Genomic DNA, 19,767 nt, shown 5'->3' on the forward strand with positions numbered 1-19,767 from the left:
TTGTTCTTTTCTGAAGTTGGATGAACTTGACTCAAGACTAAACATGGTATAATAGACTATAATCAGGTTAGGCTACAGTTCATAAGATGTCTTAGTGCCTTAGAAAAATATGAATCAACGTCACGTTATTGTTCTTTATTGGCGACCTCATTGGTTACCTCATTATTTTTTGGCTTGATAATATTTTGGCACTTTTTCCTTACTTTCAAATATACAGTAATTGCACACGCAGTACGTTTTACGCCTAGTTTCATTTCATCCTCCATGTCGACTGGTGGCGCTGTTCAAAGCACCTCAACCACAGGCCGCCATAATCCTCTCAAGACAAAGATGTCTGATTCGTTTCCTTTGTTGTGATAGTGAAAATACAAATCGTACGGTCCTTATTTTATATCCACACTTTTAAAATAAGAAATCAAACAGTTGTCTTCTGTCAGTATTGACCAGCCGCAAAAATGAGTGGTGGAGTGTATGGTGGAGGTAAGTGCGATTTTGGAGGGAGAATCAAATGAATGAGTGCGCCACGTTTATGAGCTCGCTAGCCATCAAACTAGCATGACTGTTTCTATGAAAATTAGCTCTTTGAGCTCCATCTAGATGCATTGTAGAATGAAGCATACAGCAGAATAATGAGCGCGCAGTTAATGAATGTAAAATATAAAGTGCGTAGTTATTAAATATAAAGACGAAGCTTGCTGGACGATTAACGTATTGTAACGGACTAATTTTTATTACAAGAGTTTGTAGATACTGTGTGTGTGTGTGTGTGTGTGTGTGTGTGTGTGTTTGTTGTAGTTGTATCCTCATCTGTTTCTTTGTGGATATTTACATTTTCTTCACAGATGAAGTTGGAGCTCTCGTCTTTGACATGGGCTCATATTCAGTGAGAGCTGGATATGCAGGAGAGGATTGTCCCAAGGTGTGAGCAGTTATATGAATCCATATTTTGGTGATAAAGCTGAAAAAATGTTTTAAGCATAAAGTTGTTTTGTGGATTCTAGGCCGACTTTCCTACTGTGATCGGTGTAACTCTGGACCGGGAGGATGGCAGTACACCGATGGAGACAGATGGAGAGAAGGGAAAGCAGAGCGGCACCACCTACTTCATCGACACTAACCAGCTCAGAGTCCCTAGAGAAAGCATGGAGGTCATGTCACCTCTCAAAAATGGAATGAGTAAGTTAATTTATATGGGTCAAAAACATCAAACAATAAAAGTTTAATAGAGCTTTAAAAAATTTTTTCATACATTAGAACTTATCTGTTATAAACTAAACTAACAGGAGTTCATATTGTAAAACCAGAATTATTAGATGTCCAGTAGAACCAGAATTATTTGTGCAGCCCATATAAAAACCAAGTTTCAGACACATTTTCTTTTTTTCTCTGAAGTTGAGGACTGGGACAGTTTCCAAGCCATTTTAGATCACACCTACAAAATGAACTTCAAATCAGAGCCCAGTCTGCATCCAGTCCTGATGTCAGAGGCCTCGGTATGTTGATTTTCGGACATTAATCCAATCTGCAGATGCATGTGCCATCTGCTGGGATGCTTCAGCTGACTCCATGTGATCTTGTTTTCTTCATCTTGCAGTGGAACACACGAGCAAAGAGAGAGAAGCTGACTGAGCTAATGTTTGAGCATTACAACATTCCTGCTTTCTTCTTGTGTAAATCAGCCGTACTGTCTGCGTATCCTTTATTTTAATTTGCTGGCTAATGATTTGGCAATACAAATCTCTGAAAGGCAATGTCTTGCAGATCAGTGGTTTTGTAACCATGGGTCCTTAAGATGAGTTAAAATTATTTAAAATAATCCAAAACAACTTAAAATCAAGATATTTCTTATATTAAGTTACCCCCACAACCCCCATTTTTCTTTGAAGGACTCTCTGGATATATTAGGTATCATAATTTTAAAAGTGTTTAAAAGCATCGTAAGCCTAAGTTGATCGTAGCTCCATTAGTTTCAATGGGTCTACGATGTACTTAAGTTTACAATGCTTTTGGGAAATGCAGCCCTGGAAAAAAACATGGAGATTAAAAAAATCCATGGCCTTTTTTATAATGAATATACATTTTTCTTGGTGTTCTAAGCTCTAAAATATTTACCAGGAAGAAATTTAAAAGAGAGAAATATAATACATTTTATAAATGTAAAAAAAATAAATATTATAAAAACGCTTTTTAAAAATATTTTAAATAATTTTTATCCAGTAAATCACAAACATCTGGAAAGGTCATGGGGCCTAAATATCATTATTGGCAAGGGGGTGGCAAAAAGGTTGAGGCAGATTTCAATTTATTTAGAATTACTTTATAGAGTATAGAAAAAAAATGAAATGTTAAATCCTTAACTCAGCGTTTCAGGTTTGCCAATGGACGGTCCACAGGTTTAGTGTTAGATAGTGGATCAACACACACAACTGCTATTCCTGTGCATGATGGTTATGTCCTACAACAAGGTAATTCAAAACACTGTTTTTTGTTTTGTTTTTGTTTTTAATATTCATCAAATAAAAAACTGAACGATTTTATATAATATAGTAGATATGGTAATGCTGAAGTTGAATTGTGCACAATTAATACAACATATTATTTAAATTAATGTACATTTGTATATGCACACTTTTGTTTTTAATTTTATCTATGATTTCAAATATATTATGTACGTTGTTGATATTTCTATAATGTATGTTTTATGATCTTCCAGGCATCGTAAAGTCTCCTCTTGCTGGTGACTTCATGAGTATGCAATGTAGAGAGCTGTTTCAAGAGTTAGGTGTTGAAATAGTGCCTCCGTATATGATTGCATCAAAGGTGAGGACTACTCCAGTTCATTCTTTTCAGTCGTCATATCTGTGTTTGGAGGTTGGGATGCTCACTATATTCTTGAGGTGGTGGGGAGTAGATAAAATATTCAATGAAAAATTAATGTCAATGTTTTGTCTTGAAAGGATTCAGTTTGTGAAAGAGCTCCAGCCAGTTGGAAGAAGAAAGAGAAACTACCTCAAGTTACCCGTTCATGGCATAACTATATGTGTAATGTAAGTGTTAAAAAAAAACTAGAAATCATAGAGGAGAGTTACTGAACATACTGAAGTGCATTTATATCATGTGTTCTGTAATGACTGTTACTCCCTGTCTTTTCAGACTGTCATACAAGATTTCCAGGCCTCTGTGCTGCAGGTGTCAGATTCGCCCTATGATGAACAGTACGTTCAATTACTTTTCATACAGTACCGTTCAAAATTTTGGGTCAGTGCTCATAAAAAAAAAACAGGAAGTCAGCACTTTTATTCCGCAAGTGCACAGCAAATTAATGAAAAGTGACAAAGACATTTTTTGTAAAAAATTTTTTTTCAACATTGGGTAAACCTCTAGATTTCAAATGTTGTGTGTGTTATACATTCATGTTTACCATAAACCTGAGAGTAGTATTCATCAGATTATGCACATAAATAATTTACATGGGAGTGATCTTTCTATAGATTATAAACATTAGCTTGTGAACGTAAAGTCAGTCCTGTGGGGTGTTTCATGATTAACCCATTTTTTTACCGTTTTAATGTGAATTGTTTCAGTTACCGGTTTACAAATGCAGTTACCTTTCCATTTTGTAAATGTACGTTGTAATTTCGATCCATGTATTTATAGTTGGACTTTCCTGTGACAAACCATTTCCTGGTGAGTCTTTTTAGTAGCCACCAACAGTATACAGGTCCTTCTCAAAAAATTTGCATATTGTGATAAAGTTCATTATTTTCTGTAATGTACTGATAAACATTAGACTTTCATATATTTTAGATTCATTGCACACAACTGAAGTAGTTCAAGCCTTTTATTGTTTTAATATTGATGATTTTGGCATACAGCTCATGAAAACCCAAAATTCCCTTGATTGATCCATTGATCTCAAAAAATTAGCATATCATGAAAAGGTTCTCTAAACGAGCTATTAACCTAATCATCTGAATCAACTAATTAACTCTAAACACCTGCAAAAGATTCCTGAGGCTTTTAAAAACTCCCAGCCTGGTTCATTACTCAAAACCGCAATCATGGGTAAGACTGCCGACCTGACTGCTGTCCAGAAGGCCATCATTGACACCCTCAAGCAAGAGGGTAAGACACAGAAATTTCTGAACGAATAGGCTGTTCCCAGAGTGCTGTATCAAGGCACCTCAGTGGGAAGTCTGTGGGAAGGAAAAAGTGTGGCAGAAAACGCAGCACAACGAGAAGAGGTGACCGGACCCTGAGGAAGATTGTGGAGAAGGACCGATTCCAGACCTTGGGGGACCTGCGGAAGCAGTGGACTGAGTCTGGAGTAGAAACATCCAGAGCCACCGTGTACAGGCGTGTGCAGGAAATGGGCTACAGGTGCCGCATTCCCCAGGTCAAGCCACTTTTGAACCAGAAACAGCGGCAGAAGCGCCTGACCTGGGCTACAGAGAAGCAGCACTGGACTGTTGCTCAGTGGTCCAAAGTACTTTTTTCGGATGAAAGCAAATTTTGCATGTCATTCGGAAATCAAGGTGCCAGTGTCTGGAGGAAGACTGGGGAGAGGGAAATGCCAAAATGCCTGAAGTCCAGTGTCAAGTACCCACAGTCAGTGATGGTCTGGGGTGCCATGTCAGCTGCTGGTGTTGGTCCACTGTGTTTTATCAAGGGCAGGGTCAATGCAGCTAGCTATCAGGAGATTTTGGAGCACTTCATGCTTCCATCTGCTGAAAAGCTTTATGGAGATGAAGATTTCATTTTTCAGCACGACCTGGCACCTGCTCACAGTGCCAAAACCACTGGTAAATGGTTTACTGACCATGGTATTACTGTACTCAATTGGCCTGCCAACTCTCCTGACCTGAACCCCATAGAGAATCTGTGGGATATTGTGAAGAGAAAGTTGAGAGACGCAAGACCCAACACTCTGGATGAGCTTAAGGCCGCTATCGAAGCATCCTGGGCCTCCATAACACCTCAGCAGTGCCACAGGCTGATTGCCTCCATGCCACGCCGCATTGAAGCAGTCATTTCTGCAAAAGTATTGAGTACCAAAAAAGTATTCCCGACCAAGTATTGAGTGCATAAATGAACATAATGGCCATTCTTTTATTGGTCGGATGAAATATGCTAATTTTTTGAGATAGGAATTTTGGGTTTTCATGAGCTGTATGCCAAAATCATCAATATTAAAACAATAAAAGGCTTGAACTACTTCAGTTGTGTTGTAATGAATCTAAAATATATGAAAGTCTAATGTTTATCAGTACATTACAGAAAATAATTAACTTTATCACAATATGCAAATTTTTTGAGAAGGACCTGTATTCTTCAAGTATGTGTTTTTCTTCAATCTTGCGGTAGATATACGCCAAGAAAATAAAACACACATATATATATATATATATATATATATATATATATATATATATATATATATATATATATATACCGTGTGTGTGTATGTGTATATATATATATATATATATATATATATATATATATATATATATATACCGTGTGTGTGTATGTGTATATATATATATATATATATATATATATATACCGTGTGTGTGTGTATATATATATATATATATATATATATATATATATATATATATATATATATATATATATACATACATACATACATACATACATACATACATACATACATACATACATACATACATACATACATACATACATACATTTACATTTATTCATTTAGCTGACGCTTTTATCCAAAGCGACTTACAATTGCTATATGTCAGAGGTCGCACGCCTCTGGAGCAACTAGGGGGTTAAGTGTCTTGCTCAGGGACACATTGGTGTCTCACAGTGGATTCAAACCCGGGTCTCTCACACCAAATATACATACAGTATCTCACAGAAGTGAGTACACCCCTCACATTTTTTTAAATATTTTATTATATCTTTTCGTGTGACAACACTGAAGAAATGACACTTTGCTACAATGTAAACTAGTGAGTGTACAGCTTGTATAACAGTGTAAATTTGCTGTCCCCTCAAAATAACTCAACACACAGCCATTAATGTCTAAACTGCTGGCCACAAAAGTGAGTACACCCCTAAGTGAAAATGTCCAAATTGGGCCCAAAGTGTCAATATTTTGTGTGGCCACCATTATTTTCCAGCACTGCCTTAACCCTCTTGGGCATGGAGTTCACCAGAGCTTCACAGGTTGCCATTGGAGTCCTCTTCCACTCCTCCATGACAACATCACGGAGCTGGTGGATGTTAGGGACCTTGCTCTCCTCCACCTTCCGTTTGAGGATGCCCCACAGATGCTCGAAAGGGTTTAGGTCTGGAGACATGCTTGGCCAGTCCATCACCTTTACCCTCAGCTTCTTTAGCAAGGCAGTGGTCGTCTTGGAGGTGTGTTTGGGGTCGTTATCATGTTGGAATACTGCGCTGCGGCCCAGTCTCTGCTTCAGTATGTCACAGTACATGTTGGCATTCATGGTTCCCTCAATGAACTGTAGCTCCCCAGTGCCGGCAGCACTCATGCAGCCCCAGACCGTGACACTCCCACCACCATGTTTGACTGTAGGCAAGACACACTTGTCTTTGTACTCCTCACCTGGTTGCCGCCACACACGCTTGACACCATCTGAACCAAATAAATTTATCTTGGTCTCATCAGACCACAGAACATGGTTCCAGTAATCCATGTCTTTAGTCTGCTTGTCTTCAGCAAACTGTTTGCGGGCTTTCTTGTGCATCTTCTTTAGAAGAGGCTTACTTCTGGGACGACAGCCTTGCAGACCAATTTGATGCAGTGTGCGGCATATGGTCTGAGCACTGACAGGCTGACCCCCATCCCTTCAACCTCTGCAGCAATGCTGGCAACACTCATACGTCTATTTCCCAAACACAACCTCTGGATATGACGCTGAGCACGTGCACTCAACTTCTTTGGTTGACCATGGTGAGGCCTGTTCTGAGTGGAGCCTGTCCTGTTAAATCGCTGTATGGTCTTGGACACCGTGCTACAGCTCAGTTTCAGGGTCTTGCCAATCTTCTTATAGCCTACGCCATCTTTATGTAGAGCAACAATTCTTTTTTTCAGATCCTCAGAGAGTTCTTTGCCATGAGGTGCCATGTTGAACTTCCAGTGACCAGTATGAGAGAGCGAGAGCGATAACACCAAATTTAACACACCTGCTCCCCATTCACACCCGAGACCTTGTAACACTAATGAGTTACATGACACCGGGGAGAGAAAATGGCTAATTGGGCCCAATTTGGACATTTTCACTTAGGGGTGTACTCACATTTGTGGCCAGCGGTTTAGACATTAATGGCTGTGTGTTGAATTATTTTGAGGGCACAGCAAATTTACACTGTTATACAAGCTGTACACTCACTACTTTACATTGTAGCAAAGTGTCATTTCTCATTTGCATCAATCAGAATGAGAGAAACAGTGAGTGATGTCGAGACAGGTGAAAAGCATTTGGGTAATAGTGAATATTGACCTACTGTGCGTACCGTTGTTGCTCCCACTCTTAGCAGTGATGTCGAGACAGGTGAAAAGCATTTGGGTAATAGTGAATATTGACCTACTGTGCGTACCGTTGTTGCTCCCACTCTTAATACCTGCATTGATCAAAGCATTCGGCAGGTCGTCTGTGAGTGACGTCACCTCCCAATACAAACACGCCCCCTAGTATAGTCCCGCCCACTCACATTGATTGACAGCTTTCCATGAAGACATAGGAAATTCAAATGCAAACGGAATTGCGATTTTTGAGTCTTGACAGGTTTTGGCAGGTTACATGCAAGAAGCAGAGAAAGTGAAAAGGCAATGTGGTAATTAATATTGTTATTTAAATATGACAGGCTCATAGCTCGTAAGACATGGGAAATACAGTTGCAAATGGACTTTGCTTTTTCATTTGAAATGTGGCAGTCACTGTGCGTTCGCGAATTAAAATTTGAATTTGAAAGTACAATTTGCATTTCCTTTTGAAAAAAGTCCTGAATATTCTTCCTTAGGTTTATCAGTAGTATTTTTATAATATTGAAAGTTGCTATCAGCTAGGTTTGCCTGTATGGGAGTTGAGGATATTTTCTCCTCAGTGTTTTTCCACTGGGCCTCTTAAAACAGATTGCACCAATAAATCAAGACTCTCATCATTTCTGCAAAGAGAAGGGAAGCATCACCCCCCCCTTTTCTTTGGCTAACTATAAGGTTTTAAGATGAACCCCAAGTCTTTTACCTGGCCATATATACCTTGATAACGTCTTTTCCCATTCATTAAGTTGATTTTGGTTAATTGCTATCTGTAGGGACTGAAATAATTATAACAGTCTGGGCAACATGTTAATTTTAAAGGATTCAATCCTTGAACTGAAAATGAAGTAAGGAATTAGGTTCCATCTTGCTGTATCTTTCTTAATTTTTTTATTTGTTGGAAAATAGTTGCATTTTGGATAAATGATGCATCCCTTGCCATGCCAAGGGGTATCTTCTACCATTTTCTTCTGGTGGACTATAGTTATATGAAAGCAACTTGTAAAAAATTGAGGTAAAGAATCTGTAGGTTGCCCTGGGTACATCAAAATATTGTCCGCATAAGTTAATTTATATAATTTTCTCTAATTTTGATCCCCTTAATACCCTCATTTTGTGTAATGTGTTGAGCGAGGTGTTCCAAGTCTCAAGCCTCTTTCCAGAGTAAAACTTTTTTTTTTTTTTCAGCATCCATGCTCCTCACTAGTGCTTTAATTTTTTTTGTTCGTATATGATTTATTTAGGGCCCAATGTTATGAAAGTATTATAACTGAAGTAAGTTCATTTTAAATGCCTTGTACCACTCTGCCATGTATGTTGGTTTACTAAAAATATAAATCAGTATAATTGTTCTTGAGCGCAATATTCATGTATTAGAATGATTTCTGAGGATCACGTGTGACTGGAGTACTGGCTGCTGAAAATTTAGCTGCTGTCACAGGAATGAATTGCCTTTTAATGTATATTAGGATAGAAAAATATTATTCAGAATTTTAACAGCATTTCACAATATAATTGATTTTACTGTGTTTTTTTTATCAAATAAATAAAGGCTTAGTGAGAAGCGATTTTTCTCAAAACCATTTAAGTTGTACTGACCCAACTTTTGAATGGTAGTTTATATAACATTTTAAGTTTGATGTATCATAATTAACTTTATCAGTTGAGCTTTTAGGTATGTGCAATGCTTATGATCTAAATGGAAAAAGAAAAATGCCACATTGTTACATTTTGTCTTATACAGAGTAGCTGCCCAGATGCCCACTGTTCATTATGAGCTGCCTAATGGGTACAACTGTGATTTCGGAGCTGAAAGACTTAAGATCCCAGAGGGTCTTTTTGACCCTTCAAACGCTAAGGCAAGAAATATCCTTCTTACACTGGCCAAGTCATGTTTTCATATTGTTATTTTTTCTTACGGCAACTTAACATTTTCACAGGGTCTGTCAGGGAACACCATGTTGGGAGTCGGCCATGTTGTGACCACCAGCGTTGGCATGTGTGACATAGACATTCGACCAGTAAGATTTTAAAACTCTGCTATACATCTACATGTACATGTCCTATGTCTTTGATGCCAATGCAGGTGACATTATCCTTACCATATATATTTTTTTAAACAGGGTCTGTATGGCAGTGTGGTAGTTACAGGAGGAAACACTCTCATCCAAGGCTTTACAGACAGACTTAACAGAGAGCTCTCGCAGAAGACACCACCAGTAAGTGGCACATTTTGGTTTGCTTTATATTGATTTGTTGCTTTTTTTATGATAACATGGATTGTTTTGTGTCCTTTGTGCAGAGTATGCGTTTAAAATTGATAGCCAACAACACAACTGTGGAGCGCAGATTTAGCGCCTGGATTGGGGGGTCTATCCTTGCATCTCTGGTAAGTAGTGTTCAGTAGGACTCTCACGGGATCAGATTTTAACTGCACAATTGTTTATTATTAGATGTAGCCTTTAGTATTAGCACAATGTCAATATTTAGTTTTTTTAATATCACTGTCAATATGTTCACCTCTTGATTTAAGTCTAACAACACCACAATATATTAATTATGACTCTGTGTCACTTTTAGGGAACGTTCCAGCAAATGTGGATTTCAAAGCAGGAGTATGAAGAAGGTGGGAAACAGTGTGTTGACAGGAAGTGCCCTTAACCAGTTCCATCAACACCTGGTTGCCTTCAGAGGGAGAGAAAAAAATAAAAAAATAAAACACCACCTAGTAGAAAAAAAGCCTTCTTAGTGGACTCAGGAACTAACAAGGACACTTACTGTTATTTTTAGTGCAAACAAACCATATTTTAAACAGTTTGACATGGTTGCACTCTTTTCTACTCTTCAACACAATATTTTCATATCCACTGACGATTCTGACCACCTGAATAATTTTAAATTCCAGTAACAAGGTTGTCTTTTGGAACATGGGAATTATATCCCTCAAATGTATCAGTGCTTAGAACAGTTGAAAGATTTTTTTAATTTACACCACTTTGCCACTTCCTAGAAAATGCACCGCAGGAAACCAAATTTTTATGCTTTTAACAATTGATCAGCTGTTTTGGGAATAAAACTTTTTAAACTGGTCTAAATTTCTCTCATATTACTTGGAGATAAAATTGTCAGTGTAGTGATTGTGCACATTTGTATTTAAATTTTTGTTCTAATAAGTACGTTTCGACTTGTCTATTCAGACAGTTATTGAAGTTATTCAAAAGAGAATGATTTGCAATCATAATAATTTACACATTCAGGCATGAGATGTAAAAATGACTAGGTAAATATATACAAAACGGTCTCAGTTACAGGTTTGAATTTATTATTTGACTGTACAACATTTTGAATCTCAAACTTCTGGAGAAATGAAAAAACGATCAAAAGACAATATTAAATGCGAAAAGTCTTGTCAGTGGTTTTATGCATGTACAGTCTTCTTTGAAAACGTCGCTGCAAGCCTTTTTTGGCTTCTCTTTTCTCTTTTTTCTCTCCGTATCTTACTCCTCAGGTATTTTTCAAGGCTCAACCTAAAATACAGAACAGCAGAGTTAAACTTTACTGTCATTTACTTAATGTAATAACATTTGTTAGTGTCAACATCTATCAGCTGGTTGAATCAATCTCATGCAAATAACTATTTTAAGGAGACCCATTATGCAAAAAATACATTTCAAAGCTTTTGTTCATGTGACACTTTGCAGTCGCTTTTAAAGAGTACAAAAAGATTTTATGTTCTCTCACAAAAGTTAAAGTATAATTCCATAAAATACATTTTTCAGTTACATTTGTTGTTACTCTGATAGGGAAACATTTTTTGGTGGACTTGTAAAATCTGAGACTTGCCTTGTGTAAGGGGCCACATGTGATGGTTCAAAGAATCGCCGCCTTTTGTATCTGGAATTCAGGTGCCAGGGGATTGGATGTTCCTTGAAGCGGTACCTGATGAACAAACATGCTTGTAATAAGTTGCATTACAAAAACACAAAATAGATGTGCATAGGAGAACAATCTGCAAAACATTTACTCATCTGATTTGCTTACCAGAAGGTTTTGCCAAAAACATTTCTGCGCCATTCGCCCGGTCTACCTCTCTCTTGTCCCGTCTGCAGTAAGCGCAGAGCATCCTCACGTTCCGTCACAATTGTGTCAAGGCGCTTCATTGACCTTTCAACCTATTAGAAGATTTCAGAGTGGAATATTGGTTCATTCATGTACACTTGACAAGTTTAAGAGAACGGGCACAGATTCACCCTGTGTTTAAACTTTAGGACCTATAGCTGCTCTTGGCTGTCATTTCCTTAAAGAGAATCATGAGACCAAGAATACAGTAGATAAAACTTGGCAGGCTGTACAAATATGTCCCTTCAGAACAGTGTTTATGAAAATCCGGAAATACAGTTGATCAAATAGATTTAATAATTTGAATGGAATATCACAATTTAAAACAACTTTTCTATTATATTTTAAAATATAATTTAATCCTGTGATGGCAAAGCTGAATCCACAGCAAGTCTTCGGTGTCTCATGATCTTTCAGAAATCATTCTAATATGCTGACTTGCTATTTAAGGAACATTTCTTATCATTATCAGTGCTGAAAACCGTTGTGCTGCTAGTTTATGTATGGAAACCATGATATGCTTTTGAGGATTCTTTTATGAATAGAAAGATCAAAAGAGCAGCATATTATTATTATTATTGGTAGATTTTTATAAATCTAAAAATTAATGTACGCTGTCACTTTTAATAAATTTAATACATCTTTTTGCAATAAAAGCATGCATTTGAAAAAGTACTGTATCGTCATTGTACCATAATAACACCATAGTAATTTTTCAAGGTTATACCATTTTATCAAAGGAAACTAAATTGAATTCAATTTGAACAGATTTGAGACCTTTTTGAGGCGCTCTGGACTGGGCACAGAAAGGCGCTGTCGTTTTGCCTCCTGTTCCAAAGTGAGTAACATGTTCTTTTCCTTCAAAAGAACATACCTGCAAAATACAAATAGTATTTTAATATTGATTGAATTTGAACTTTGAAAGTCTTCAAATTTTAAAACTACTCAATTACCAAAGTTTGTGTAAGTCTTCATTGCTTTTCATTCTAAGCTGTTTGGCAGTCCATGGAGCACCTTTGAGGTTACAAAAAAAAAAAAAATTAATCATCATTAACACAATATATAATCAAGAGTGAGATGGTAGATAAATATGACTGTCGCTCAAAACCTAGCAGGCTTCTCATCTTGACAGAATATTTAACCACTATAATGCTGTCTAGATAGGGAGCTCACTTGTTTTGAGACAAAGACTACAGCTTATAGTCAAAAACAGAATTTTCAGGTGAAATGGTATGCAATATTGGTACCTGATTTAACTGTTTGTTCACCCCAGTTCTCTGGCAGGTCAAAGAATTCTTCCAGTCCTTTTCTGACACAGGATGTGTGGAGTGCTCGGTAATTCATGGAGCTTCTGGACCACCACCAGTCATACATTTGTCTAAATTATGACAGATATGGAAAAAACTTCATATTAATTGGTGATATATTCAACCATGCTTCGTTCATTCTGGTTAAGACACCATCATGATGCACTGACATTTAAGACCGACATATAAGCAGCAAGAAAAAAATACCTTCGTTGACACGAATGAAATTTGGAGAACGCTTGAGTCGCATATTGAGGCTGTGTGTATGAAGAGACTGTAACAACACGCTGAAATTGTTTGCAGACAGCGGCAGTAAGGCGGCTCATTACGGCCGCAGCCATCTTGACAATGTCAAACGAAACCATGAACGGAAGCGGTCAGCGCCACCTGCCGGACAGTAGTAGATATTTACAAAACATTTCTCCACTTTAAAAGTTCCAACCCCCCCCCCCCCCCCCCCCCCCCGTTCAGCACCTCAGCATACATCAATATAAACAAACAATAAAATGTTACCCTACAAAATCATAAAATCGAGTCGTAATATTTGCGTGTAAGTTATCTTTGATAACATTTTTCGAGTGTCGACTGTTATTAAAACTAACATATTTTTCTTTTGGTTATAAGATCATATTAAAAATGTATTGAAATAATTTTACAATTACACATTTATGGTGCGACTTTCCAAATGCCTCCATGTATAGATGTAATTGTTGTAGAATTTTAGACCCAGAATTTCAGCCAATTAATATTATAAGCACTATTATTAATATTTTAAGCATAAGTAATAATAATAAGAGTAGTTCAGCAAACTGAAGTATAAATTACTCAATAATATACCAGACATTCAAAAATGTCTCTGTTCTCATTTTACCATATTGTCCAATATTCTATTCTATTCTGTTCTGCTCTTCTTTAGCTTTGTTCAATTTGTCGAGAAAAGATTTTCACTTATTTACGATATTTCTTATTTAATGTCCAAAATCAACAGCTGTTTATTTTTTTATTATTTTATTTTGCTCTTCTTTAGCTTTCTGTTGAATTTGTCGAGAAAAGATTTCCACTTATTTACGATATTGCTTAATTAATGTTCAAAATCAACAGCTGTTTTTTATTTTATTTATTTATTTATTTATTTTTGAGCGTCATCTACGAACCTTTATTTTGCCCTGAGTATGAATGGAGAACATGGCTTCATCTGCGGTAGATGAGCCAATCAGTGAAGGGCTTGTTCACGCACGCCATCAACAGTCATGGTGGGCATGAGCATTCTGCGGACGGCTGCTGCTTTTACAGCCAGATTAAACCCCCTGAAACGAGCTTGTCAGTCCTCGAATCTGCTCTCCAGGACTGTTGCACGTTCAGAACAAGGTAAATAATATTTATTGTTTATAAGCACAGCGATATGACCGTTGAGAAGGATTATTTTTAGCAGTGACCTTGCTTTGCTTGCTTAGCATGTCAAGTGTAAACTGGCCTCTACAACAATCCCCTCTGTAACCTTCCTATAGCTATCACATAAATTACAGCTGTTAAGTTATGTGTAAACGTAAATATACTGTTTTTACATAGTCATTTAGTTAACAGATTCTGATTCAAAATGTATCTTGAGTTTCCTGCCCGTTGCTTGTAAGTGTTGATGTGCAAGCAGTTCATTTACCAAGTTAGTCAAACACAGTATTTTGGCCTTCATTGTGTATGTAACAGTTTTACTTCCACCTCAGACTTATCAGTTGGATTTGCAGCTGTAGCTGTGTGTTACTCCTGCTTCAGATTAGTTTTGTATTATATTTGACTTCCTGTTGTATAAATAGGGTGTTAGCTGACAGTAATGCTGTGGCAATGTGTGTTGACTTGCTGACCTTCTTTTTGTTATTTATTTTTTTAAACCCATTTGTTCTTTTACAGTTGTTGTCCGTCATGGGAGCCATGGGAAAAGGATGTTTATCATCAAGCCCACTGACTTCTATGACAGAAGATTTCTTCACCTGCTGGTGAAACTTGCTATAAATACTTTGCTTCAGTTGCATATTATTTATAATGCTTATGTTTAGTCAAATAATAATTAGAAATATTTTTTCCAATCTTTCTCTCCTCTCTTGCTTTGTTACACCAGAAATATTACATTCTTCTCACTGGCATCCCTGTGGCAGCTCTTGTGACGTTTGTTAATATTTTCATAGGTAAATTTCTCATGTAACTGGCAGTTTTTCTTCCTATAGCTTCTGTACCTGCCATAATAACTTGAATAATGTCAGTAATATCTGCAATTCACTAAACAGGGGAATCTGAGTTAGCGGAGACACCTGAAGGTTACGAACCAGAGCACTGGGAGTACTACAAGGTATTCTAAAATTTAACCGCATAAAAACATCAAATACATCTTATATGGCAGTAAAAATTGTCCATTGTATTCGTTTTTATTGTGTTGCTGCTGTCATAAATGCTTTTGGTCTGGTTTTTTCTTCATTATATCTTAGCATCCCATCACCCGTTGGATTGCACGTACCTTTTATGACAGCCCAGTGAAGGACTATGAGAAAATGATGGCACTTATCCAAATGGAGGCCGAGAAGGCTGAAATGAGGTAAGCCGTCTTTATATGATTTAGCTAATTAGGAGTTAGGATCAATGAGAAAATGCACACGTGTACTTTTTAAGGTATCATTTTGTTAACATTAGTTAAAGGAGTAGGTCATCCAAAAATGTTCTGGAAATGTACTCGCCCTCAGGCAGTCCAAGATGTAGATGAGTTTATTTCTTCATCAGAACAGATTTGGGAACATTTCATCACATCACTTGCTCTGCAGTGAATGGGTGCCATCAGAATGAGAGTCCAAACAGTTGTTAAAAGCATCAAAATAATCTACAAGAATTGAACGGGTATCAATAAATGTATTGTGAAGTGAAAAGCTGTGTTTTTGTAATAAACGAAACCATCATTATGTTTTTTACTTCAAACTGCTGCTTCCCGATAAAAGCATTCTCTATCCATAATATTGCTTTCTCTAGTGAAAATGTAATTTCATCTGAATCAGGAGAGACATATGCACAGATCAAGCACAAAAAATCAGTTTAAAACAGATCTAAAATATCCTGGAGGATCTTGATTTGAGAGGATGACAGGGGATGTACGTTTTCACTGGAGGAAGTATCATTATATGGACTGATATTTTGGCCAGAAGGAACGGTTTAATGTTAAATCGCATTACCTATTGATTTCCATATTCTAAAAAAAAATAGGGAAACGGTTTGGTTAATACTTCTTTTGTTTTTTTTAGAAGAAAATTGAAATTCATACAGGTCTGGAACAACTTTAGGATGAGTAAAAGATGCCTGTCAGAACTGTCCCTTTAACTAATGGGACCTTATTTATTACCAAATATTTTAATTTGTAATATAAGAATAGGTTGAACTTGTATGTGTCCTTAATTTTTTTAGCTTTTATTGCTGACGGGTATCAGTTTTGGCAGATCTCTCAAGGGAAAATCAATACCTGGCACTTATGAACGAGTGTCATTATGATTATGCCCAGCATTCACCACCTCTACTTAAGCACATTGCCGTTTCTGTTAATAAAATGTTTGTTGTCCTTAAAATAAAATTTAAAATAAATAAATAAATATATTTAAAATATATATTTTATTTTATTTTATAAATTAAATGTATAATTTATAAAATAACATTTTTGTTAGCCTTTGAGTTAAAAAGAATGAGAACCACAGTGTTTTTTTAAACTGCAGTACATAATTTATTATCCTCTATTTTTCTTGCAGACAACTACAACTTGATGTCCGCCGACACATGAGAGAAAAAGGAGATGGACCCTGGTTCCAGATTCAGACACTTGATAAGAATCTCATTGACTACAGCCCTAAGTCGTCCCCTGATAACTAGGAGTGGTCATGCATACCAGTCCAAAATATTCAGACATTATACAATGTATAATGTATTGTTATAAATGAAAAAAAAAATCATGTTTCTTTTTCCTTATTTTTGCCTCTGGCACCAATAAACTAATGATTATAAATAAGTTACTGCTCTTGTGTATTCGATTGAGTGTTGCTTCAAGAATTTACCCAGAAATTAAAATTTAATCATTTACTGATTTCAGACTGCTCATTGCACAAATATATTGTATGGCTTCAGAAAATTTGGAATACAGCACATACTGACTGCTTTAATGTTGCTTTTATGTTTATAGAAGCTTGAAAGCTCCTATCCCCATTTTTGTATGTTTTCATGAAAAAGATCAAACAAATTTTTCATAATTTCTTATTTTGTGTTTCACAGAAGTAGGAAAGCCATTTAGGCGTTCAAGTGAACAAATACCAAAGAAACAATTGCAATCAATAACCTAAATATAAAAAAAAATGTATTTTTGCAGTTACACTAGAATCAGAAATTTCCAGTAACCATAAAGGTAAAGTGCTGAAGTACTACATCAGAAGATATGGTCAATTAAAAGATGTGAATAAAATAAAATTTCAGTTCATAAATTCTTTCTCCAAGCAAACAAACCGACTACTGTATATCAGTCTATTGTCTTCAGCCTAATATATAATTGTAAAACATCAATTTCAATATATTCTGACTAATATTATAATTAGAAAATATAAATTTAGAAATAAAGAGATCAATTAGCAGTTAACTTTGACATACAATGTAAATTGTATAACAACAACAATAATAAATAAATAAACAAACCTTTTTAGTTTATAGCACTTTTCATATATAAAAAAAAACATTACAGTACTCACCATGTGCACATGAAAACATGTAAAAATACCTGAATTAATATAACATTAGATTAAAGATGAAGCTCATTTTATAATGATAAAAGAGGATAAAATTAGTATGCTTATACATAAAATACTTAACAATAAATGGAAATTCAAAACAAGTAATAATAAAGGACAACGTAATACATATAACATTTAATAAAAATGCTTGTTAAAAGATTAAAAAGATAACGTTAAGTTATTCAGTATGAAGTACACTACATGCAGAGACAGAAAATGCCACCACTTGGCGTAAGGGTGAATGATGTGAAACACTGCCTGTTTCTCCAAGGGGACACCCATTGTCCCCCCCCCCCCCCCCCCCCTAACCACGACACACACACACACACACACACACACCTCCATCCCACTGTGTCCCAATGTTTTCGTCGTCACATCCCTCGGTCCATGAGGAATGTGGGTTCTGTATGATTTAAAAATAGCCCCATCTCATCTTCTGCCTGACACGCTGCTCCAGCGAGGCTCATAGTGGTGCGAGCAGCAGGAATGAAGATGGCTACAGATCTGGGAGAGCTACTGGTCCCGTACATGCCCACCATTAGAGTACCGAGGACAGGAGACAGGGTTTTCAAGAGCGAATGCGCTTTTTCCTACGACTCTCCTGTGAGTATTATTTCAAATACTTAATGCATGAACGTTAAACAACAACTGGCGTGCCCCGGACACGTGAAAAGCTGCGTATAGAGAGATGGGGGATCCTCGGCCACCGTTCTCCAGCTCAACTTATGTGACAGCCTTCAGAAATACATAAATAACACACGGGTGTTTACATCTTACAGTGGGACCAGGTTTCCCTACTTCAAATGGCGCTATACGAGCTACAGATGTATAATGGTAGCATAAATAACACGCTGGTCTGTATTACAGAGAATTTCTGTCCTCTGTTTTAAAGGCGTGTCAAAGCAATAATAATATTTCCCCCGTTCTTATGCATCAACATTGGCAATCTAGTAGTATGATACTTGTTGAGATCAGACTGTATTGCTTGACACCAGTAGACAAACGACTTTTGTGGAGCTTGATAAATGTGAAAACTGTAATTTCCTAAATGTACACTAATAAGCAGTAAGGAGCCATGACCTATGAAAAGAATCCAGGTCAATGCTGGTTGTTATATATATTCAACTGTACAAGCTCTGACCACAAATAATGTATAATAACCATATATTTTGGAGAGCGGTGATGGGGACTTTTATAGAAATGTGGGTAAAGTGCACAACTACTCCCAGCTGTAAAAGTTTTAAAGGTGACTCAGCTGTTTGGGGTTCATCATGTCAGACTAAAAGACAGGTTATTTTTACACACTATCTGTTCAAGCTCGTGTGTCACCAGTAGCTAGTGACAGGTTTGGTGGGCCCTCAACACCCTAACTAACACATTGGCCCTGTAACTCAGTGTTTTGATTCAGATTGAACTCCTTATTGATTTATTCTTTACAGCTAAAAGAGTTTAAAATAAATAATCTTATTGTATTGTAAGAATTTTTCAATTTAAAGGAACAAATGCCATTGAAAATAACTTTTGATAACTTACAAGCATTATGCCATTATAAATTATGTGAATAATCTTAATGACCAAAAGTATCATGATGCCATGTTATTGCAATATATGCCTGAAAACATGCAGCAACAAAAAGGGCACCATTACTGTAGTAATTTAAATTAGTAAAGTAAAAGGCACAATTCTGAGCATTATGCAATTTTATGTTTATTTATAAATGTTATGTCTAATAATTTTAGGCCTATTTCTAATAATAGGGAGCAGATATTCTGCATTAAAATTCAGAAAATCTCTAAAAAACCCTTTTTGATTGAGTTCATCTCTGTTAAAGTGTTTTCTCTTTTCATGTATAGGCTACAGTTTGTATGTTGATGTTTATGACTTCAAATGTTTATGACGTCTAATCTCTAATAGTAGTTTTTTGGTTCACATTTGTTTTGTAAATGTAACTTATTAGAAATATGAAATTGTACATTATGGAAAATTGGTTTTAATTATTGAT

General features: G+C 36.3%; 4 protein-coding genes across 4 annotated transcripts in view; 3 read left to right on the forward strand and 1 right to left on the reverse strand.

Moving 5' to 3' along the window:
- Positions 1–300: 300 nt before the first annotated feature.
- Positions 301–10,960, forward strand: LOC306845082 (actin-like protein 6A). The gene is made up of 14 exons (XM_079377643.1): positions 301–480; positions 843–919; positions 1,002–1,176; positions 1,393–1,493; positions 1,595–1,692; positions 2,371–2,465; positions 2,714–2,820; positions 2,958–3,047; positions 3,154–3,215; positions 9,285–9,399; positions 9,481–9,561; positions 9,664–9,759; positions 9,843–9,929; positions 10,121–10,960. Exons 1-14 carry the CDS (start codon positions 456–458, stop codon positions 10,199–10,201), a joined length of 1,290 nt encoding a protein of 429 aa, XP_079233769.1. The 5' UTR covers positions 301–455; the 3' UTR covers positions 10,202–10,960.
- Positions 10,828–13,329, reverse strand: LOC306845083 (large ribosomal subunit protein uL29m-like). The gene is made up of 7 exons (XM_079377644.1): positions 13,174–13,329; positions 12,907–13,037; positions 12,613–12,673; positions 12,437–12,533; positions 11,582–11,712; positions 11,384–11,479; positions 10,828–11,067 (listed from the first exon to the last, which is right to left on the reverse strand). Exons 1-7 carry the CDS (start codon positions 13,305–13,307, stop codon positions 10,959–10,961), a joined length of 759 nt encoding a protein of 252 aa, XP_079233770.1. The 5' UTR covers positions 13,308–13,329; the 3' UTR covers positions 10,828–10,958.
- An 864-nt stretch (positions 13,330–14,193) lies between these two features.
- Positions 14,194–17,070, forward strand: LOC306844930 (NADH dehydrogenase [ubiquinone] 1 beta subcomplex subunit 5, mitochondrial-like). The gene is made up of 6 exons (XM_079377377.1): positions 14,194–14,334; positions 14,872–14,957; positions 15,080–15,146; positions 15,246–15,307; positions 15,444–15,550; positions 16,740–17,070. Exons 1-6 carry the CDS (start codon positions 14,217–14,219, stop codon positions 16,858–16,860), a joined length of 561 nt encoding a protein of 186 aa, XP_079233503.1. The 5' UTR covers positions 14,194–14,216; the 3' UTR covers positions 16,861–17,070.
- Positions 17,071–18,216: 1,146 nt separating this feature from the next.
- The window catches only part of LOC306844852 (ubiquitin carboxyl-terminal hydrolase 13), a 28,643-nt gene continuing 27,092 nt past the window's right edge, over positions 18,217–19,767 (forward strand). The window contains exon 1 of the mRNA XM_079377266.1: positions 18,217–18,368. Coding sequence (XP_079233392.1) covers positions 18,252–18,368 — 117 coding nt within the window. The 5' untranslated portion in view covers positions 18,217–18,251. The remainder of the gene's footprint in view (positions 18,369–19,767) is intronic.

Source organism: Barbus barbus (genome assembly GCF_936440315.1).
Source record: "Barbus barbus genome assembly, chromosome: 25".
NCBI classification, from domain to species: Eukaryota; Metazoa; Chordata; class Actinopteri; order Cypriniformes; family Cyprinidae; genus Barbus; species Barbus barbus.